Below are 24,092 nucleotides of genomic sequence, written 5' to 3'. Positions count from 1 at the left end.
AAAACAGCACTGATAGCATTTCCAAAAGTACCTAGCATCAACCTGATCTTGCCGCTCTTGGAAGTCTGTGGAAGTATTATTGTTACTTCTATAAAGGCAAGGTCAGGCTACTGCTAAATTATTCACAATGTGTCACCGGAATTTGAAATCCAGAAACATGAAGACTTCAAAAACTTTGTGATACATATAAAAAATAAAAAAAACCCTCAGAAATGCAAGACCCAAACTCTTCTGTACTTCTTCAAAGGTGCATGCTCAAGCATGTACTTACTAAAATAATACAAAATATTAATCTAAATTTTTACATGAACTTTCATACAATGAATTGTAATGAATACAATGTAAAAACTATATTACATCTTGAATTCTGAAACTAAACTTTATCCATTCTGCACTACTGCAACAACACATGGACTTGTCAGAATCATCTTAGGAGGGACTGACCGTAAACCCTCAGTTATGATTTATTTTACAGGAAACTTGTGAATGAGATTGTGAATGTCTGAAAACATTATGTCATAAAAACTGAATGACAAAAAGTCTTTGGTGGTGCAGAACTCAAAATAACGCTAATCCTAAGAACTATCTTGTTCTTGCTAAGATTTACAGCAAATCAGAAATAAGCACATCCACTTGCAACTTTCCAGTTCATGTGATTTTATATTCTCTCTTCACTAACAGATTTTTTTAATACAGACATCCAACTGAGACATAAACACTAGAGATTAGAGATTAAGTAGAATTTTCATCCTTAACACCTGATCTGCCAAATTATTCTTTGGCCTTTAAAGAAGAAATTGAACTTGGGGAAAAGGTGCCTATGCAATAAACACAAATATACCAGTGTATAGGTACAGACACCTTCTAAAATCTAGAGTGTTCTAGTATCTGCTACGATATTTGTAGGTAATATTTCCATAAAGTTTTTCTTTTTAACTACAGATTTGCCATAAGACTTCAGTAACATGTATTATTTCATTTCACCTGCTATCTGTCACCGAGAAGTAAATGGATTACCGTTTTACTGCTGCATGAATCATAACTTCAGTGATTTTACACCTAATTTGAATTTATAGGACCAAATTCACTGCTGTGCTGCTCCAGTCTTAGACAATGTATCCATGGGTACTTACAAACATCCTGACTGCCTTGAAGTTACTCCAATATAAAATGGAAATAACTAAACGAAAAAGTGGAGTAGCACTGTATCCTTTATTATATTCAGTTAAAACAATGCCATACACTCTTGACCAAAAAATTAACACAACAAACCTTTGATGACAATGTGGATCTCACATGTCCTGTTATTGCCAGAGGGATCCATGGCTGTGTATTGAACTGTTGTCTCTCCTTTGGGAAAGAGATCTCCAGGTGCATGACTCCTAGTGACAGTCAGTGGACCACCTAGAAGAGTTAAAAGACAACCTAAAACATCAATAATTAAAAGCAGGTTGCTCATACCCAACCTTAACAAATGGAGAAGGAAATGGCAGCATATTTTCCAAATTATAATTTTAAAATAAATTATAAAATGTATAAATTATGAAACAAAAGCTTAAAAATAAGTAAAAAAACCCCTCAAAAAATCCTTAACTCCAAGGGACCAAGGGTGGACAGGCTGGAGTTCCTTAGCCTTTCACTGTTACATGCATGTTTTTGGGTGCATTATCTCACCTGAATTGTCTGAAAACTGTGGTTCTTCCCATGTCACTGGGTACTCATTCTCTACTGCTTGCATGGGTGGTGGAGATCTGCATCTATCAACTACAGGAGGTTCTGCATCTGCAGAATTTGAAGGGATGGCATGACATTAGCTTACTGAACTGTAACCACACTCAAATGAAATCTATAATCAGAAGCAGTCACATAAACAGCAGTTTTAAGTTCACATTGGAAAATACAACAAAGTTAGATGCACACTTGTAAACTTCTGCAACTGGTAGATGCTTAGGGATGGACACGACTAATTATTCTGCTGGACTCCTGCTTTCTGCATTCTGTTTGCTTTCTCCAGAGCAAACCTTGTTTAACAGGACTGACAAATAACACAACAATCTCTGACAGAGCTACTTGAACAATGGTTTGCATGAGCAATGTGTGGGAAGCTTGGAAATTTTGCTGGAGTCTTTAAAGAAGGAGAAAAAAAGATATGTATGATGAAGGCAATAAGTGACAATATAATAAAGCACCTAATCTACCATTATGAGGAGAAAACTTAACATTCAGAATGAACAACAGAACAAAGAACAACCCAAATTGAGCATCTGGGAGCAATGACTGCACACTGTGCAAACTGTGACCCATGATCAGCAAAGTATATATGGAGATGATACTACTCCTGGGCTTATACCTGCAAACATAAAGGCCACAGTGACTCACAGTCTCTTTCTGCACCAAATTAAGAGGTTTCAATCATGACAGACTCTTTCCCAGTGATTTTTACCAGCACTTACCAATAACCTTGACACTGAATGTACAGCTTGCCTCATTGCCTGACTTATCGGCTGCTGTGTAAGTAATGGCAACTTCACCAATTGGGAGAAGAAACGGTGGTATGAAAGCTGGTGTAACGTGAACTGAGACCTTTTATAGGAAAACACTTGTTATTTAAAAAACAAAGCTGGTTAGTAATCACGACACTCATGTTTCAAGAAACGACCACAAAATAGTATCCTTCAATGTCGAGCCTACTTAATGCTACTTCTTAATGCAAACAGCCTCAAGTAATGAGGACAGACTTCTTAACAGAGTGCTCTGCTCCCCTTCTCAAGACTGACTTCTTTAGATGAACAGGGATTTACTCAGTCAGCATTTGGATCCTGACCTACTGCAGTTCACAGCACTGTGCATTAAGAAAACTCAGGACAAACTCTTGTTTGCCTCATTGAGCTGAACACACACTATGTCAGCTCAGAACTTGCTTTGCCTGCAGTTCAGCTCTTCAGCTGCAGGACAGCAGACCTGGGAGATGAGTGGAGCACAGTTGTGGGCTCTAAGTACTTAAACACTCAGTTTTAATCTACGTGTTTATGAGTCAATAACTCACAGAACATTCTGGCATGGCAAAGAAACCCTACATTTGGAGTAAATGACACTTACAAGCCATCTACAGCTCTTTCATATGGGTTAGAACTCTCTTAAGGAACTTCTCTTTAAAAAAACGTTTTCATGTGAACACAGCAGTTTACCTGACAACTCTGGCTTTGACAAACCAGCTACAACTAAGAGCTAAGGCACTTGTTTTCTAAATTCAATGAATGACCCCGTGTCAGCAAATCTACAATACCTGACCATGGCTATGCTACAACACAAAAACCTCTTTTACTGGGATAGTCCACAGTTTCCAAGTGCAAAAATCTCCTGTGTTTGCAGCAAATTAAAAGCACACACAGAGTCACTGTTCCTCTGCTGACTCATGATAAAGCATCCAGTTGCTGTAACTTGATCCTATCTGAGCCTGTAGGGAATGTTACTCTTTATGAAACAGTTCTGGACCAAGTTTTCTTTGTAACTCCATTTCCAGACCTCTGATATCCACAGCAGTCAAGGGCCCATGTCTGAACCTTGCATCAGATAGGAAAATGAGATTTTTCTTTCTCACCTGGGAAGCTGAAGTGAGTTTTTACTTATCACAGTGTGTTCTTGTTAGTCTTTTAGATTAATGAACTGGTTTGCTTCCTCCTGAGAAGAGTTTATTAAACTTCTTTACATTCTAAAAGCTCATTTTTAAAGCAGCTGTCTCCATCTTAAAAACAAGGGCACATTCTTTCTTTTGACCACATAATTTAACCATATGAGATTTCATGCACTTAAACACCATGCAGTGTCCTGTGACTGCATAACCCTAATGAAAACAGAATATGCTGAATTCTTAAGATACAAACTTTTCAGCTCATTTTCCTTCTACTTCTGCTTATTGAAAAAAGAAATTCTAGTGGATCATAAAATTAATTCGAAATAGCTAGCTATAGAAAGACTGCCTCCAGTCAAATGTATAGATTTTAACTTGCCTCATCTCCAGAGTTGTCCTCAGCTGTCGGTACCTGCCAGGTGATATTGGCAGAGTTATGATGTTCCAGAGTCTCAGTCTCAATATTTTCTGGACAGTGGATCTGAGGAGCTTCAATATCTGATCCAGAAAAAGACAGATTAGTTTTGTATGTGGGATTATAGAAATAAAACCTCTATAATGGTTAGACTGTAACTTGCTATAACCACTTTTTTTTTTTTTGCGCTGCCTGGAATATAAATGCACATGTTTTTTCAAAATTACTGTCTCTGACCTTTTTAATTCTTGCCTACAGGCTCACACATAAACAGTAAATTCTCCTGGGGCAGGGACTATTTTCTGCTGTATTTTTGTACATCACTGAGCACAATGAGACTACAGTTTGTACATGCAACCATAAACCAAGGAGTAAATAAGACAGAATGAATTTGTTTCTCTTATTATTCACCCATTCATTACACACATATGCTCATTAAGAAGGAATGGCTTCTCTAACCTTTCACTGACCACACATGACACAAAAAGATGAAAACACTTGTTTCTGATAATCAGTGACTTAAAAATATGTACTACGAACAAGATAGTAGTGACCCTCAGATTCCCCAGACCATGGTGAGGAACTGACTTGCAAGAAACAATGGCAAGACTTCTGGCACCAGCTGCTGGAAATGTGCCTTAATAAACTCCCGCTACAAGGTATTATATAGAACAAATGGAGTCTTCACAATGTGACAATGCTGGATGGTTTCAAAGGACTGGTGGTACAATATGGGTAACATCACCACCAACATTTAAGCCTCAAGTTTCTCTGACAAACTTAAAAGCAATTCTTCTTTTCCCTGGCACAGGACCTCCCAAAACATTTGTGGTCAGGTTATTTTATTGCTGTAGTATTGTTTGATAAATGATCTCTAGACCCACGAGACAAGGATGCATTCAGCTCTGGACTCATCTATGCCCGGGAGGCTTTAAAATAACTCAGAACTAATATCACTTGTATTTTTATTACTAAATAGTTCTAGTAAAGACATAACTCAGGCAATTAAACCTCTGCAATTAAGAATGCAAAGCAATAAATACAAGCGATTTTGCCTTCCTCTGAACTCATTCTGATGAAAATTTTATTAGAAATGGACTCTTTTAAATATCTACCAGTTACGGTTCACACTCCCCTGACCACAGCCTTCAGGCTGAGGCAAATTCCATTTGAAAGTGAAATTCTTAAAAAGAATAATAAATAAGCAAAAAAAAGAGGCTATTTTGAACTAGCCAAATATGTTGGCAGCAAAACAGAGAGAGCAGTTGAAATGCAACTGTTCATTTTTACAAGAGAAGAATAACCTTCAGAGTTTCTTGATGACTCTTATTTTAGGGTTTTATGTACTGGTAATACCTAAAAGCTTGAACCCAAGCCATGCTGCTTTATTTTGATCCAAACACTTCAGCTTGTAACCTTATGCTGGGATCCCATCAAATATTAAAAACTGTGGTTTGGCACAGGTTTACAAAAAAGATTCAGAAAAACAATGCGGTACATCACAGGGTGGGAAATAATATGTTTAAAGAGTGATAAAATCTTCCTGGCCATTACAGAGAAAAAAGTTCCCACCTCAGTTTCTGTAGTGACCTGGCATGATGACTGCCATGACTGTTTTCAGTACTGTTCTTTCACCCAGTGGCTGGTAAGAGCCCCAGCTTGGGGTGGAAGCATTAGTTCTGGGAGCACAATAGTTCGTGAAGAGGTGAATAGCATATTCCCAGACAAACTGCACTTTTGCTTGTATCCTCCTATAATCCAAAGTCCAATTCCTTCAAACTCGGTGTGCCTGCGTGTAAGGGAATAAATAACCCTAAAGAGGTGGGCAAATATGGCAGAACCGTATTAAAATGTACATAACCATCTTCTGTCCACCTTTATACTCCATGCACCTTGTGTCAGCCAATTTTGGCCTTAACTCTTGTGCACTGTTGCTCAGGGCATGTCAACAGCCGCAGCCAGTTCAAAGACAGCTGAAACGAACCATCCCTCTATAGTCTATCAACCAGAGTTTACACAGTATTTACAGATTTGCTCCAACTACAGGGCTTACATAAACCTGTGGTAAACAGTAATAGTATTATTATCATTGTTGTTTTACTAGGAGTGTGGGTTCCAGTGACTATCTTTAAGCTAAGAGCTTTCACTTCTGCTTTAAAATTTTGAATTTACCTGGACATCACGCCTTTTAGCAGGCAGCTTCCTAAGAACAGACTTACGAGATGGATACCAGGAGAAAAAGTTAATGATGAGCACTATAAGATGGCACTCAAGCAACCTCTGAACTCCACATTTTTATTACAAACTACAAGTAAATCTGACAGACAAGCTTTAATGGTACAGGCCACACTTCCTGTAAACTGTTTAAATCATGTTTTTCCCAGTTCAAATGTGTCCTCAGTCAGTTATTTGCTGTGTGCTTCCTTTTAATTCTGCACACATGCACACAGGAATGATTTTGTGCTGGTCTCTACCTTTACACAGAGCCTCCTGGATGTTTGCACTCCATCTCCCAAATGAAATGCACTTCAGTTCTTCTCTAGCTCCCAACAAGATGAATCCTTGGGAACAGCTCAGCTGGCACACAGTCCCAGAAACGGCAGGCTCCAGCCCACATCTGGGAGGGAGAACTGTTACACCTGCTGGTTTCTGGAGGATGGGACAACGCATTTCTACAAGAGACCAGTAGAATATGTCTTATAACTGACATACACAAAGTATACATTAAAAAAAAATCTGCAAATAAAGTTATACAGCAACTCAGAGGGAACACAAAATATACAGACTTTTTAAGAGTCTGCAGGCACTATGAGTGCATCAAAACAGTAAGACCTGCTGAAGCTCTGTACTCCAGTGCTGACTGAAGTAAGCAGCATCCAGGATACCAGGTCTTCTATTTTCTTGCTCATGCTTTTCACTGGGACAGAAACACAGTATTTGTCATGAAGCTCTACTGTATCTTACTCTATTTTTTACTTTTCCTTTAAAACTTCATGGTTGCTTTCTGCATTCCCTTGCCTTCTATGGAAACCAGACTTACAGCAGGAGAGAGGTAATAGTCTTGTATCTGTTGCCTTCTTCAGCTTTTACACTGTCTCTTGAAATAACAGTGAGAGACGAAAAAGGACATCCTGCCATGAACTCACTGTAGGTTATAGACATGGCATGTGATTTGCCTACCACATTCCAAAAGGAATGAAATATGGCTTGGTTTTGACTGTGCTCAAACCCAGATGCAAAGACTCAGGGTGACCGTAAGTGGCAGTGGACCTTCTCTGTAAAGCCAGGAAGGGCCAATGGTTGATTTAAGGGTTAAAATGGAAGTTTTGAACTATTTTATTACTAGAATTTACTACGAATTCTGAAGACAATTTGCATCAAAGTGTAAACTTTCAAAAACCACAGTGTGTATAAACAGGTTCAACTGTCATGAAAGCTTTGTTTCACTTTTGAGCTGTTTTTTTTACCATGTGAGGCAAGGAATGCCATTTTTACTTCAAACATGGAGGCATTAACAAACAAAAAGGGGTATGCTGTGAATACAGTTAATAGATTTTCAGTTATGCTCCTTGCAACAGATAACAGAAAAACATCCAAGAAAAATGCTTCATTTTATGTAGCCAGTGAGAAGACTTGTAACTCTTTAGCTAGTCAGCGAAGTATCAGACGGGTCTTTACACAAACAGCACACAAAGAACAACCCAACACAGATACAGAATGGAAAGCTCTGTTCACCTCTTAGCAATGCTTTAGTGACACAGAATGCTTCATATTCTTTTTTCTCTCCTTCCCTAAAACATGCAGCAAATAACTGAAAACAGGTTTTACTGCATGAAACATAATCTGAAGATTGCAAGTGTTCTAAGTATTTCCTGACCTTTAAACTCTCAATACTGAAATAATGTTTAATGTCCAACCGATTAATAATTGCACTTCATTTCAACAGGATGCAAAGATCACAAATAAATGTTAACACATTTGTTCACTTCAGGCAGACACTCTTGGCTATGCAATGTAAAACAACTCCATCAGAAAATAACTCAAACCCTAATGTTTGGCTGCTCACCACAGGAAGGTAATGGACAAACAGCAGAAAGATCAGGGAACAAGTAGAGGAAAAGCTGTGAAATATGTATGCATGAGAATCTGTGAAAACATCTCTTCAGGAAGCAGTAACAACCCTCCTGGTTGAGACACTTCCATCTATACTAGCAAAATCCTAGTAAAGCACAATCCTGAAACATCTGACAAACACTGAGGATAACCTTTGGTAGGCATAGCCTGAGGGAATCTCTTCTAAGCAGGATGGATTTTTACCAAAAAACACCAACCCCAAACCCTGTAACAATGTTATTGGGCCTTTTTATCTCTGCTCAGTTCCAGAATTTGATGAAGATTACCCAGGAAGTCTGGACTTCATGTGGAGCAGAGTGATATCCATGATGTTACACATATGGACGGGGAATTAATAGAGAGAGAAGAAAAAAGTACTTCTAAGGAGACACAAGAGTCTGCTTCTGTCTGCAACTGCCTGGGATGAACCACAACACTATGATAATTCTCAACATCAAGAGGAACTTCAATATTGTAACAAAAGAAAAGACTACCAAGGAAATCATGCATCCTTCCATCAACACCTTTGCAAACACAATGTTTCAGTGAAAGAATTGGCCAACTGCCATTACAAGCGTGGAGTAGTAATTCTTTCAACACTAGGTGGCATCAACACCCTGGATGCCATCTGTATTGTCACCTTCACTAAACCTTGAGCAAAGCAAGAACTGTATCTTGCAAAATTAATTTTGCAAAATTCATTAATTTTAACATGCTAGATATTAACCTTTTGCCAATGGGGAAGAAAACACAAGAACATGACTGTGGATTTTTTTTTCAAATTGGACAAATGACAAAGATTCCTTCTTCAGCAGATACTTTGTTTGCAAACCATCTATATGTGTAACCTACTCAAAAGCAACTCTTTGCTAACAGCATCCTTCATGAAAAATATAAAAATTTAAAACATATGTAATAGCTGAACTTGCATTAATTTCCAGTCTCTTGGAAAAAGATGCATATGACAACAGACCTCACAGAAGTGACTGTAAACAATCCAGGCTATGTTATGGTACAGTGTCAGTTATGGTTACAGATGGTTGTAGTACAGTGTCAGTGATCTAACTTTTAAATATGGTAAACTTTGCACTGCTGCACATTCAAACTGAAAAGCGTTCAGAAAAAGATCTAGGAGAGTACCCTAAGGTCCAAGAAATCTGTTTCAAGCTAAGAAACTAAACCCAATTCCACTTAGTTTTTGTAATAGAGGGGTAGGAAATGAATAAATCATCACTTACAGATGTCTAAATACAGCAGGATTTCTGGTACCTTTTATGTAGCAGATGATAATAGCTAGGAGCTGTTCAGACTAAAAATAAATGGAGAATGCCTCCATGATAATGATGAACATTCAGAAAATGAGTACAAAAGGTAGTTTTTGAGGAGGACACATTAGTCTTCTCATTTGCATCCTTTCCTGAAGAAAATTCCGCATATCTATACTGAACAAGAATCTCAGCAAGCTTGTTCTAAACACCAGCCACAAGAATAATCAGCAGAGATATTTTCCAGCTAACACTCTTCCCTCTGTGATAATCAAAGGTAACTTTTATACCGGATTTTCAGACTCAGCAAAAATGAGATATTGTCATGGGTAATCCAGGAATGGAGGCAATATTACATGGTGTGAAGAAATCCTCTGCTACAGAGTGGAGCTGGATTTTAATAATCAAAATGCTAAGCTAGGAAGGATGAATTCAACTGATGAATACAGTTAATCTTGCAATTATAATCTTCCAACAGGATTTCAGGGTCCCTTCCTTTTGAAGTTAATTGAAGTTCTTCCACTGACTTCAGCAGAATAAAGATCAGGATCTCTTAATAAAATGTCTTGATAAATTAATACTTGTGGATTATTTTCATCATTTTAGAGAACATATTTACAGTTAGAAATTTCTTCTTGTCTCATGCAAAGTCCAGTTTTAAGCCTGCAGCAGAACAGTAAAAAATAGTCACAGGTTCAGGCTAAGTCTGGACCCAGGTGACATATACTTCACCCTGACTTTAGTCAGCACTGGATCAGCTTCTGAAATGCTGGACTTTAAGCTTGTGCTTTATTTTATTTATTTATTTATTTATTTTTAGTCTACCCTTGGAAGTGTTTTTGACTGTATTTCTTCCTCTTACCTTTCTAAGTTAATTTAATACCTGTCACTAGTCCTAAATGGGTACTTCTGAATTCTACAATCCTCTGTTTCTGAAACAGCAATGTATACCTGTATCTGCACAGCTGGCGGGACCTCTGAATCCTGCTTTAGAGGTGCATGGTCCCTAATTTGCCTAACCTCTTATTTCCTGCTGGGAGTTCAGCAAAAGTGACAACTACCACATCTCTACTTGGCACTCACAGTGCCTGTCTAACACACCTTAGTCTTTATCTGAAGGTCATCTTTAGCTTTAAGATGGTAACTCAAACCCCTGGTTGCTCACATTTAATCTGTGGTATAGACCCGTAACTTGTATGTTTCCTACAACACGTTGTGTGACAGTGTCTTAACACTCACTGGATGCAACAACCTTTTAGTTATCAGCTGTCTGTGCTGGATTTCAATAATAATCTGTCCACTTTCTCCATTTACAAATTCCTTTGTCCCTCCCCAACTTCTAAGACCTGTATAAAACATTCATAGACAAATCCTCATACCTTCTTAGCTTCACCATATAATAAAATAGAGAGAGCTTCTCACTTGTGACGGCATGTTAGAAAAGGCTGCACTTTGACATGAACAGACAGCATGGGATCAGATACCTACCCACACACTTTGGCTCCTTTGAATCCCACTGTGAGGTTCCCTGGCAGGTGAGTTTGGTGTTTCCTTCTATTTCATAGCCCTCATTGCAGGTGACAAAACATACTGTCTTATAGGAGATATCAGTCGTTGAACAATTAATGTGTCCATTTTCAGGAGCCCGAAGTTTGGGACATGTTCGAACTGCAAAGGGAAAAAAACACCAGTTCACTCTGCAGTACTGAGAATCAGTGGAATTACACTGGTTTGCCCAGGTTTTCTGGGATGGGACAGGTACTGGCTTGTACACTAGTTACAGTAGTTTGCACAAATTTAGGGAATAGGGCTGGTATAGGGCTGATTTTTTTCAAAGGCTTGATGCCTTCCTCTTCCTGAAACAGAGTCTTACATAGCATGTGTGAGGTTGAGCACACATTTCCAAGCTCACCTAAGTTCTGATGTAAGTCCAGGCTAGCAAAGAGCAAACTAACTGTGCTCAGAAACGTTCCTAGGCATTGAAGGCATCTGTCACAGTGTGTGGCTTGTGCTAGTAATGTCTATCAGCCTTCAAAGCGGGACAGCTCCAGCAAATGGAATCCTGTGGAAAAGTGTGTGTCTTTGGAAGTTTCTAATCCCCCAGCCATGCCTGAGAGTTCTTTGGTGGATTTCCAACTGGCAGTCTGGTATGGGCTGACTGTATGCCAGGAAAGAGACTAAGAGCTTATTAGCAGGGCAGATGACTGTCCCAGTGCTCAGAACATTGTCAGACACTCTGGAGCGTACTGATGTAGACACAGACATGTGTGAGCCTCCACAAATCAGCAGACATTCATCATGGCTGGGGGGAGAGAGAGAGAGAGAGGAAGAAGGAATACATGGCATTCATAGACAACAGGACCAGGAGAGATGAAAAGGAACATTATACTGTTGCTGAGACAAAAGAGACCCTTTCAGTTTCAGGTGTCAGGCTCCCTATAGCGGCAGTCCTGGCTGCTGCTTGGCACAGAGGCCTTTCTCCTACTGCGTCTCATGAACACTGCAAGCAGTGTGATGCCAAGAAGAAAGCAGTCCTGTGCAGGATGCGCGTGCAGAAAGGGAAGTGGAGCATGAAGGGTGATCCTCAGATTGTCTTATTGTTTTGTTACCGAATCCTGATGCTGCAATTTAACACAAAGCTACACTGTCATTAAGACTGATCCCAGAACAGCTGAATGATAGTAAGAAGAAAAAAGTAGTAGCACTGGTACGGCCTGGATTTATGTTCTCTGTTTCAGTGTCATAACCTCAAGCTCTTCTACTAGGACCTCCTTCTGTTGCACTGCCTCCAGCTCTCTTGCTTTTCAGCCAGTATCTTACACTCCTGCATTTGTCCCCTTGCTCCCCTCTGGACAAGACTCCAAGCTACATACACACTGCCTAGCCTTTGGGCTCCTCAAACAGCTAAGCTGTACACACATACTGCCTGGCCATGACTATGTGATGATGATACATGTATGACAACTGGGTGATATCAAGTCCAAATGTGTAGATGCCTGCTGTGGTCCTAGTGCACCTTTCCTTTAATAATTCATGTCTCTCTTCAATAACCTGCTATTGATTTTCGAAAACTAGTAGTGGAAAACTCATATGGTTGAAATCCCTGCTCTCAACTGAAGCTGGCAGATACTGCTCAGTATGTTCAATAGTTAATAAGGGGGACAAAGAATACACAAGTATAAATAGTGTGACTGCTCAAAAATATAGTCAAAATGACTGACGTTCCCTAAACTCTGCTCTCCCTGGATTGTTTTCCACAGCTTCTGTTGACCTTGCTGGCAGAAGTGATGGCTTCAGAGATCTGGATGACTTCTCTGCTGTGGTTTGCGATGCCAGTTTTACCACCATCTCATGTTTACACTCTGAAAGTACTATTCCTCTTGTGCTTGCACATGCACAGGCATCCTCTACAAAGTGCTTTTAAGAGTACAAAGAAGATCCTGAAACTTCCATCTTGCAAGAGGCACTCAGAGATTCAGAGCAGCTTCCCAATACACTGTATCTCAACTATAGTCAAGTGAGTAAGATTTTTGCAGCTGAATCACACATGTTTACACAGAAGAGAACAGTCTTTCTCAAGGTTTCTATGGAAGCCTTTAATACCTGATCTGTGGTAAAAGGAAGCAAATTCTACCAAACTCTAGTGCATTATTGAAGAAGTCTGAATGAATTAAGAGCACTGAGGAGGCTCTCAGCAATATTAATGTGCATACAGAGAAGGCACTCCCTTCCACTACCTCGTAAATCTAGCCACCTCTTCTGGAAGGACTGTATAACTGTAGTACTTCTGCCTCCTCAGTGTTTCAATGTTCATTCTTATGCAGTATCTCCGTATGGCTCTGGCAAAAGCCTGTAACTGAGCCCTTCATATCCTGGTCATGGTTCCATGCACTAAACACAAAACCACCCACTTGTCAATAAGGCATTTTCCACAACCAAGAAATATTTCCATAAGGCCAGTGAAAGCAACAATGGTATATTCTGCTTGCTCTGGGTTTTATTCCAATGCACTTTTCTGGATTAAATATAAGATCTGTAGTGTTTTTTTCCATGGGTCACTGTTAATTGCATGACATGACTGCATTCATCACTTTCTAACAGCACAGCAGATTTTAGCTAGCAGAACAACTGATGAGTGTTTAATGTCAAAATCCAAAGCAGTGCAAAGGGATTTCCTTCAGTCTCCCTTCCTAATTTATGTGATAAAATACTCCTGGGATTAACAAGACAGCTATAAACTGTGCCTTTGATCTTGCTCCCTTTCATAGCTGAGTGAATCAAAACTAGCAGATCCAGCGCATGTAAAGGTAGGATTTTGTAATAAATTATTTTTTAAGCAAGTCTTCAGTATGATGGAGAATGGCACAAGAAAAACAAAAATATATTCTTTCACTGCTTCAAATGGTATTAATGCAACATCAAGACAGTATCTTATGGCAGACTTTTCTCCCACCTCCTAGACAAATCCTCTGTTAAAGGAAGATCATGCAGCAACACGCAATAGATGAATATTTTTTAATGCCCCAGAAAGTTTTCCAAGTACTTGGAAAGAACTTGGAAAAAAAAATCTTCTACTTCTCTATAGACAGTGGAGATGAAGGATCCTTTCTTCATGGCTGGCTGCAGCTTCCCCCATATTTTTTGCACTGGACTCTACTGGGTGACAGAAGATTTGACTGACAGGTGCTCTTTCAAAGTATCCCAGTCTACCTGAAGTAGCATGCATCTTCGGTCTATATTTTGACTGCTGCAAAGACAAAAGCTCTAAGTCAAGCTTCTCAAGATATTCTCATGGTACTGGCCAGTAATTTATTTTCTGTTGAAAAATGCTTTCTGTCACTGGAAGCTATAAAGGAAGACTGAGTTTTCCAGGATTATCTGAAGAAGATTCCTGCAATGTAAGCAGAAATGAACTGCTGTATAAGAATGTTCTGAGGAACTGATGTCTAGCTCAGATCTCTCCTTTCAGACCCATGACTTGCTGTTTCTTTAAGGGCTGCAGTGTTTGTTCTAGTGGCATAAAATGCTAATGCCTTCAAGGATCTATCCTGTCTCTTTTCCTGAACTCAAAGGTGGGGCAAGAGTTACAGAAGGAACTGATGAGTTCTTATTTACTAGCTTCCAGTGCAGCATACTAATGTCAAGTGCATCCAACAAGTTAAACATGTTGAACTACAACTCCTGTCTGTTAAGGAGATGAGAGCTGCTACCTGTTTTTAAAAGCCCTCTTTGGAAGACATACCAGACAGGACTACATGGGGATGCAGCTCCCATCCTAAATCATCAAGAACTCAACCTCAGGCAGAGACAAGTGATAACAAAGCAAAATTGCATTCCTATGTAATTTTAAGAGCTCCAGGAAAAGTTTTTCAGGGTGCTCCTTCCCATGTCTCCTCCTTTTCACACCTTGTTTGTTTCTTTTCCAGCTAACATTCTCTTACAGTGAGCCTCTAGGACACCGTCACTTGTTCTCTAGTGAAACTTCACTCAAAATTCTTCCAAAGACTATGCTCAAGGCCCAAGCATTCTTATTTTTCATGAGAAGGAAGTGTAAGAAAGCAAAACGGAATTCTTCCATGACTGATGTCTCCCAAAGCCAACACCTATCTATGCCAGGAGTCTGGTGGATATTTTAACACACCCATGCTGCAAGGTCTTGTTATGTATTTGACTACTTGCTAGGTTCACTAGATCTACATTATGTAGACACAAAATTCACAGACATTAGGTGGAGAGAGGTTTAAGGAAGGATGGAGAGTCACTTGCAAAAGACTGTCTGTCTAGTAAATATTGCTCTTCATTCTCTATTGTAGATATTCTTCCATTTTAGGAAGGAGCAAAACAGTGACTGGAGTGGGAGTTTACCTTTGGAACATTCTTTGACCCATGAGCTACCCAGGATCAGATCTGCATGCCCAACTATGTAGTGAGCAGAGAAAGGCACTGTTGAGAACAAACTAATCCAACAGAAAAAGACTTGCCAAACACATGACATCCATACCTCTGCAAGTAGCCTCTGATCCAGACCACTGGCCATTTGGCTGACAAAGGCGGATGCTGCTTCCCACAAGATCAAATCCTGCTTTGCATCGGATCCCGCAGGCAGCATTAAAGTAATTGTTGCAGACATTCTGGACAAAGTAACCATTTTCAGGGGGCTTCAGTTCAGGGCAGTGAACAACTAAATAATTAAACAACCACAACAGAGTTATGATGCTAGCTGGAGTACAACAGGCTACTGAAGGAAAACAGTTTTTTTCATTTCCAGCTCGACTCGCGTCTTGGTATTTCTGTTGTTTTGGCATGACAAAGAAAATCCTGCATGCAATTTGACATGTTATTCAGAGCACAAGCACAAATAACAAAACTGTCCCAGCACTGCATTGTGCATTCCTAGGGTATTGTGCTCCTGGATGGAAACACTTACCTTCACAGGTTTGTCCTACAGCACGATATCCCTCCTGGCATGTACAATCCTCAACAGAGGTACTTCCTGGTGGAGAAGTATGATTCTCATCGGGACATGAGATGCAAGTGCTGATTCCACCTGGTGAACCTTCAGGCTTGTATGTTCCTGGTGGACAAGCTGTTGAGTAAAAGAAAACATGACAGAAAGGAGTTCAGGATATCCACCTTTCACAGCTAGCGTAATTTTTCAGGTGTATTGGTTCATCTTTTTACATTATTTTTTCTGCCTCATACATCCAGTGTCCCTTAGGGACACCTGGGGACTGACATTTAAGTGCATGATTATTCTTGAAAGGAACCCAGAAGACACACCAGGTTTTCACTGTGCTTACCTCATGAATACTTTCTTGATTTAGAAGTGTAAAATCCTTGCCGTTCAAAACTACACTGAAGTTTAATGCATACACATTCTTAGTAACAAGCCAGCAAAAAATCCTGCCTTGAATTTACACATTATAGATGTTCTACACACTATACTTGCTATAATGTATGAACCACAAACAATGAAGTAATTAATCAAAGCAACTGCTCCCTGAAGCTTTTGGACTCATTTATACCCCATTTAATATTTTTAACTCTGTGCATCTACATGCACAAGCCTTAAAGAGATTCATATGTCTTCAGAGGCAGGGAAAATGCATTGGGAAAACGAACTTCTCACATAAGAACTTCAGATTGTTTGGATCAGTCTGAGTCTTATCTCTGCCTTGTATCCCATTCTTCAGGAAACCACCATAATTATTTATTTCAGAAGGATGATATGAGAAACAAGGGAGTGACTAATCAACAGGTGCTGAAAAAGTGAAGTATTGTTTCATCATATTACCATTTGAAACAGATCTCAAAGACACTTGTGCTGAAAAACACACCTCTTGATGTAAAGTTCAGGAAATATTTTGAGAAGGTTAAGTAATATTAACATTGAAACCCAGCTAAAAAATCTCTGATGTCATTAATTTCACCATCTACAAATTTTCCTAGTGGCCACACTCTCTTGCAGATGGCAAGTCAGCCTCTCATTTCCTCCCCTCAGTAGAGTCATTTTATAGCATCTGTTGTAGCTCTAGATGGTATAAAGAACTGTACAACCATAAACACCCTCGAGTGCCTTCTACCTTACACAGTCAGGTGTGCTCTGCTTCTGGAGCAAATCTCTCCTATTGAGGTATATTTCCTAGAGTTCAGGGATTCTGGCAGTATCAGTCTTTGGTAGATATTGGGCCAACTCTGTTCTGTGAGTTAAGTGCTAAAATACTCCGACTTTTTTCAATAAAAACAACTTCCTTCTTTCTAGGCAACTGTGAAAAAAAACCCCAACCAACCAACAAACAAAAAAACCCCCAAAGAAACCCCAGCTTTCTTTTCCCTCATCTATCATGGCAGAATTGATTTTCATAAACCAAACTTTACAGATTATACTTTAAAAAAAAACCCCATATGAACAGCTAGCACTTATTCTTTCCAGAAGGAGCATGATCTTTTGAATAGCTTCCAGTCATAATATTTTTGCTTCCTCTTCAGAAAAATTTCCAGTTTTATTTTGAAGAAAGCAAGCAAGTGGCTAGCAGTTAAGAGGTGATTTGGAGTGCTGTAAATTGGCTTCATAGATCGGTATTTTAAACACAAGTACAAATCAAAGCATTTCAGGAAGGAAACAGTGCAGAAAAATCCAAGCAGAATTAGAGCTGAGAATTTTTCATTTTTGTTTTGGGACTTTCCAAAAAGAATTTGAAAAAAAAAATCCCTTTCTTATAGCTCACCTGCTTTTTCCATCTGAGACATTACTCTTGGACTATTGCTGATTCCTGCCTCTCTTTTGTGCGGAAATCCCCTCCCTGGACATCAGGTCTCTCTGAAATATTCTTTCATGCTTCAGATGACCACCTCCAAACTGACTAAGTATCAGAGGTATTACTCTCAAATCTCTGAAATACTTTCTTCTGACACTTCATGGAAGTTTCTGTGCATCCTTGTTAAAACTAATCAGTATCCAGCAACAAAGTGATGACGTGCCTCCAAAAGGATACAGGAAAAAGTGCAAGTATGACAGGGGACATGCTGTATGACAAAGCTGTCCTCCATATGCCAGTGAAAGTAAATTAGTCTCTACTGTTCTATGGGTGACATATAAAATTACTAAATGAAATGTTTCATTAAAAAAACAACAAAACAACAGAAATTCAGCCTAACTTCTCTCTTTCTTGCAACCTCATCTTAGATGAAGAAGCAGCAGCTCTTCTCTGTTTCTGAGAACTATGGGATAAAAATAATCATCCATTTTATGACACCAGCATTTTTAACAACAAACCCAGTAATTTGCTTATGGCTTTGAATCAGTCTGGCTTTGACAAAAAATGTTCTTTATGAAATTATACTTACAATTTGCTCTTTCCAGTGAAGCAGCAGGAGGTAAATAATACTGTTAAAATGGTTATTAATGTCTCCACTGGGAAAGACACATTTTCCCAATTGCCCTGATTCTTTTTGTATTCTTCAAATGCTTCCCACTGCCCTTTTAAAAAGTTGAACTATGTCTTATCTTGGCCTTCTCCAAGCCTGAGTCCCTGAACCGCTCATTGACCCCACATCTCCCCTAGGTATATTCAGCTATGGAACTCCACACAAGCTACATTCAAAATTTCCACAACACTAGGTTACAGAGCTATTTCCAAATGTGTGGGATCATGTAGTCTACCCTGTGATGCCAAGAAATGGTTTAAGAATGGATCACAAGCCTGCTGAGCGCTGTGCATTTCCATCACAGCCTTAGAGATGGCTGGCCACAGCTTAGTTTAAAACCCTTCAAAATCAGCTGTGAAAGTGAGATTGGATTTGCCCATACCTGCCCCAGCTAAACTGCAGACCCATGCCCTCCTGTTCAAAACAGCACTACAGCATGGCCCAAGTCTACACACAGCAACGCATTCAGAGGCAAGCGAGAACTTGCAGGGCAAGCAGATCTGGAGAGTACATGTGGCCCTATCCAAGACCGATGGTACAGGTGTCTCTCTGAGGTCATTTGTGAGAATCAAGCAGTGCCAAAATTTCATTGCATTCTAGTCACCAGTCTGCACTCACCAACAAGCCCTCTATACCTCCAAAAAACAACTGCAGGAAGAGATCATTTTGTTTTTATTCAAGGCTTGCTTCCCTTTGTCAACAACGTGATGGTATAAAAAGGCTCAAAATAGTGTGTGAATGAACCCCAGTGTAAATAAGCATCAATCTGGCACCGGTCAACAATGACAAAAAAGGCAAGAAAAAATTTTAACAGTATCAGCCTTTAAACAGAGGACACTTATGTGCACATCTGCATGTACAATCCTCTCATCAAAAGATTTAACTACTGCCTATAGGTGAACCATGTTGTTCTTTACCCAGAAGCAAGGGGAGGAGCAAGGAAATGCTTTTTGTTTAATGTAATTCTCCTCTTGAGACCAGAATAGTGAATACTGAGTTACACCAGAGGATTACCTCTTTGTTAAAAGAATGAAAGGCTATCTGGAAGCAGGGATTAGTGTGCTAACTCAAACAAGCACAGGCCCCAAACTCCCCAGGCACACAAAGATATCTCACATTGAAGTTGTCATGAACTACAATCTGCTTTCATAAAACGGTAGATATTCACCAACGATTCAAATTCAGATTCTATTGTCTGTGGTAATGACAGCACAATAACCTTCTGATCAGAAATGGGAATGAATACATGCTTACTTCAGCATGCCTCTTGCATTTTCCTCTTCAATTATGCTCTCCTAGGGTATAACCAACTGAAAAAATGTAAGAAAATCCAGCATGTCTTTTCTGGTTTTGAACACTATAAGGATTGATAACTTCTTAGGCCACCAATAGAACATACTTTCCTACTATCTAACCTATCAAAAAAAAAAAAAGGTGCACATAGAAAAGGAATCACTAGAAAAGAAATATGACATAGGTTTGCTAGAAAAAAAGAGCCACAGGGTAAGCATAAAAACATTTCAGTCAATGCATATATTTACAACATAACTGAACATCAAGACATTGCCAGGAACTGAACAACGGACACAGAAGTCAGGAATGTCCATCAAAAAAATCAAAGGACAGACTTTCAAATTCAGTAGGAATTCTTCTGCTCTGCCTGTCTACAATAAATGTCAACTTCGATATTTCAACCTTCAAGATAGAAGAATTTAACATTGCAGAAGTGACAACGTAAAACAAGGTATATTTCAGAGATTCACCAACCACTCAACATGTATTATCCAGTATGGCTTTTTTAAAACTGCAAACACTAAAGCCAGTGGCAAAGTTACGGTACTGAACCCACATGATGGGACAAAGACTCCAGTCTAGATTTAAACAGGTAGAGATCATGTATCAAAGGGTTCTACTCTGTGACACAGGGTCACAATTCTTCCTCTGAATGTATGAGTACAAATTTTAAGGATAAACAGCTCTGCCTTAAAAATGTAAATCTTTTAAAATCCTGGGAGAGCAGGCAAGCTCAATTTCCTCTTCAACTACACCAGTAAATCTAAGTCATTGAAATGGAATTATTCTTCATTTATTCCAGTGTAAGAGAGAGGACAGCCAAACTCCGTGTATTTCAGAGATTAATTTGAGGGATTTTGTATTTTCTTCAATGCATAATTTTTCCCACTAACTACATTTACTAAGTAATCCCTGGTATGAGCTGTTTTTTCCACACTTGATGCTAATGAAGGATCCGATTAAGGGTTTATCTTTTGCGAGATATGGCAGGAATTAGCTAGGCAATATCCTTCTCTCTCCTGCATCAACCTGAGCTCTATTTGTACACTGTCACTGTGACGATTGTTGTCTCTTCTCATTTTTTTCCCCATATGTGTAAAGCCTAAATGAAATGACATTTGATGCAAATCACAAATAGATAGTCTTTATAACTCAATCCCCAAACTTCTTAAATGAGGAAAGAAAGCTAGTTTTCATTTAATTGAACTGGTTTTATGCTACTGTAATTACTTTTATGACAGTGATTAAATGAATATTCATTCGACATAATGAAATAGTGACTCTGTCCCAGAATCAGAGTACACCATGAATACTATTCTTATTTTGGTTTGCTGGTGCCTACTAAGAATGATGCGATTCATAGGTCACAGAATCTTTAAACATTGATCACTGGATGTTTGTATTCAATTCTTTCCCTGTCTCCTCAGGCTTTGTTACTGAATATACATAGACAGGAGACTTTCAGTTATGTGGATCTTTGACCTGGCATATGTGGTCTTGTATTCATTCATTGGAAGTTATGTGGATGATCCAGTGTGTGCCTAGAACTACTCTGAATTATAGTCCACAGCATCAGGACAACCCAAACCTCAAATTAACTTACACCTATGCCCCTGGAGGAGAACTACAGCCTGAGATTCTTGAGCCTTGGCAACAGCCAAAAAAAGAGAAAATTCGAAAATATGTGACCCTGACCTCCATGTGTGTGAAACAGGTGCTGTGGTAGCTGTATTGGCCATCTGTCACGTTTTAAATTTGCCACCATGAATGGCGCTGACTATAAAAAACCCTTCATTAGGAAGGAAGTACAAAGAAGTTACATTAACCTGTGCTACATCTCCTACCCTGGCATCTGCATCTCTCATCGTGACAAGGTACTACATGATCAGATTTCACTAAGGGTCGGGCCAGGGCACCCTCTATTAGAAGAAACATTGGGAACAAGGATCTGTTATGTATTCCCTGTGACAATGGCCTACCAAATAAAATATGCTTTACAAGGATAATGCATGGTGTCACGAAGGAAATGGAGATCCCCATTCCACATCAAGCAGCCACTAACTTCCTGATGCCTTTCCACTTACTGCTGCAGCAGCGGAAGAGTTTGGGATGCCTTGCATTATTAGTATGCAGTGCTGCCCAGCCCTTCCTCCTGCTTCCAGAAAACATTCTGCTTCTGCTGCACAGTTGGTTTTAAGTGGCTTCTGCAAGGGCAGAACGTGAATCACATGGGAGCCATACTGATGGAAACCATGACTGCATGAAACTCCTCAGGCCCCTGTCCTCTCCATGTATTTCACAGTGGTATCTCTTGGTTCTTGGTGTAATCTGTAAACTTGGGGCACTAATGTGCTCCAGGATTCAGTAATTTTCAAGTATTCTACTAAACCAAACAATGAACCATGGTTGTTTACAAGCCAAAAAATGCTCAGCTTGGGCCAGCAGAAAAACAGACTATCCTGGCCTCTGAAAAGTATCTCAGTGGACCTTCACATGAAGATCTTTAAGCCAGCATCTCAAAGACCTTCCACACCCTGGGTCTCCACTGTAGAGACTGCATCCAGAAGTTACAGCTTTTGCTGTCACATTTTAAGTTATCTGGGAAGATAGGTTTTTTAAAAATCTCCTATATGGTAGGTTTGTCAAAATGGGCACTTTGTGCCTATGAAATGCCTTTGGAAAGCTAAGAAGAAAAAAAATCTAAACCTCTGGCAGATACCGTAATCCACCTTTCTGCAGTTTGCAACATGTATGGTGCCATAAAAAAAAAAAAAAAAAAGAGTCAGGAGCATGCTAGGATTACAAAAAATACTCAAGGAAGTGGCTTTAGTTAAACATTTGACACGTTTGACTTGTACACAGACTGCAAAAGAAAACCCTGAGCCTTCCTTTAAGTGTAGGGATCAGAGAAGGATTTCTGTTAAGTCCCACCATGTTCTCCAACTCTTTAATATCTCCTGTTATCCCCAGCATGTGCTTTGCATTAATTTCAGACAGCACTGAACCTGCTTATCCATCTGCTCTTTGTCAACATTCCTTAAGAACCTTCATGGCAACATGATTAGAAATTTAACAAGCTACATGTCTTCTCTGTTCCTATTTGGTGTATTTTACTCCATCTCCTTATTAGATTTACAACTTTCCTCTCACTGGGGAGAGCACACTGAAACAAGTCAGAAGTTTAGCTACTTCCGTACATGATATATGGGCAGGGGTTCATGCACACTTTTATTCAGTTTATAGACATTAAAACTGCAATATTCCACTACCAAGTAGGCTGCAGCATTTGGAATGACACTTTTGAGATGATCTAGCTTTAGATCTTTAAGCACTTCAAACAGTCATAACAAACTCTCAGCAGAAATAATTTGTTCAAGATAAAAATGAAGATTTTGGATCCTCTCCCATGGGGTAAAAGAACAGGAAAGTTGCCTGGAAATGAGATGCAGACCCTTGGGTGAACATCCCATCTCAGCACCTCAAGTATATACAGTGTGGGGAACAATCTGCCTGCTGAAGAATATAAGCCCAAGAGCTATCATAGCTTGTAAGAGTTAGGATGCCTACAAGGACCTCCTTCTACTGGTAGGCCTGGCTGTGAGCCACAACTCTGCTGAGCATCCCTGGGTAGGCTGGAGGCCAGCACATTTAGACAGGATTACTGCAAAGCAATGATTTTGACTGCAAAACATCCTCCTCAGTAATAGCAGCAGTACTGAGAATACATAGAAAACCCATTTATGCCTGGTTTTAAAACTTCAAAAAGCAGACCAACTATTATATGTTAAAAACATGTTGAGTGCCTTAAAGAGATCCATACTTGAACCACACATGTGCATTGCAAGAAACAGAGCTTTTAAAAGTACTTTAAATGTTTTACAATCATAAAGACTACTATATACACTTTTACAGAGGGTAACTTACAGAGGAAAATCCTGATTCTATGTACTGTATTGTAACTTAAAAAGAAGCTTATTCATGCTTCATTCAAGCTACAAGTTCGGAAAATACATTCTGACAACTTCTGCAATTTGTATACACAGAAATGGCATTTATGTATTGAAATGAAGCTCTTCTAGTTTAAATCTCAGTGGCATTTTAGACAGTGTTTACAGGTTTGCTGTTTGCACAGAGTCTTTGCCTTAATGATCAAGGCTAACCTTGGTGATGCATTTGGAGGGCATATGCAAAGCAAACATAAACATGTCTACTAACCACAGGTATCAGCTCATGCCAGCACTTTTGGTATTTTAAGTCTATATACTGATTTATGTCCTCACACCCCTGCATATTTCTAAAACAATACAACAAATTCTGAAATGACAAAAAGGTCTTTCTGGGAAATTAACTTTGTTGACTGTGCAAAGTTTGCCATGCAAATAGATAATTTATTATTAATTCAAAAATAATAAATTAATTATCTATTAATTTAAAATTATTTTAAATT

General features: G+C 39.2%; 1 protein-coding gene across 1 annotated transcript in view; it reads right to left on the bottom strand.

The window, feature by feature from the left end:
- The window catches only part of SVEP1 (sushi, von Willebrand factor type A, EGF and pentraxin domain containing 1), a 134,708-nt gene that overhangs the window by 67,014 nt on the left and 43,602 nt on the right, over window positions 1–24,092 (bottom strand). The window contains exons 4-11 of the mRNA XM_074931869.1: window positions 15,852–16,010; window positions 15,426–15,605; window positions 10,913–11,092; window positions 6,521–6,718; window positions 4,011–4,129; window positions 2,454–2,583; window positions 1,675–1,782; window positions 1,273–1,404 (exon numbers count right to left, since the gene is read on the bottom strand). Of these exons, the coding sequence (XP_074787970.1) occupies window positions 1,273–1,404; window positions 1,675–1,782; window positions 2,454–2,583; window positions 4,011–4,129; window positions 6,521–6,718; window positions 10,913–11,092; window positions 15,426–15,605; window positions 15,852–16,010 (1,206 nt within the window). The remainder of the gene's footprint in view (window positions 1–1,272; window positions 1,405–1,674; window positions 1,783–2,453; window positions 2,584–4,010; window positions 4,130–6,520; window positions 6,719–10,912; window positions 11,093–15,425; window positions 15,606–15,851; window positions 16,011–24,092) is intronic.

Source organism: Athene noctua, chromosome Z, assembly GCF_965140245.1.
Source record: "Athene noctua chromosome Z, bAthNoc1.hap1.1, whole genome shotgun sequence".
Classification (NCBI taxonomy): Eukaryota; Metazoa; Chordata; class Aves; order Strigiformes; family Strigidae; genus Athene; species Athene noctua.
The sequence above is the reverse complement of the archived record's forward strand: the minus strand, read 5'-3'. Positions and strand labels throughout refer to the sequence as shown.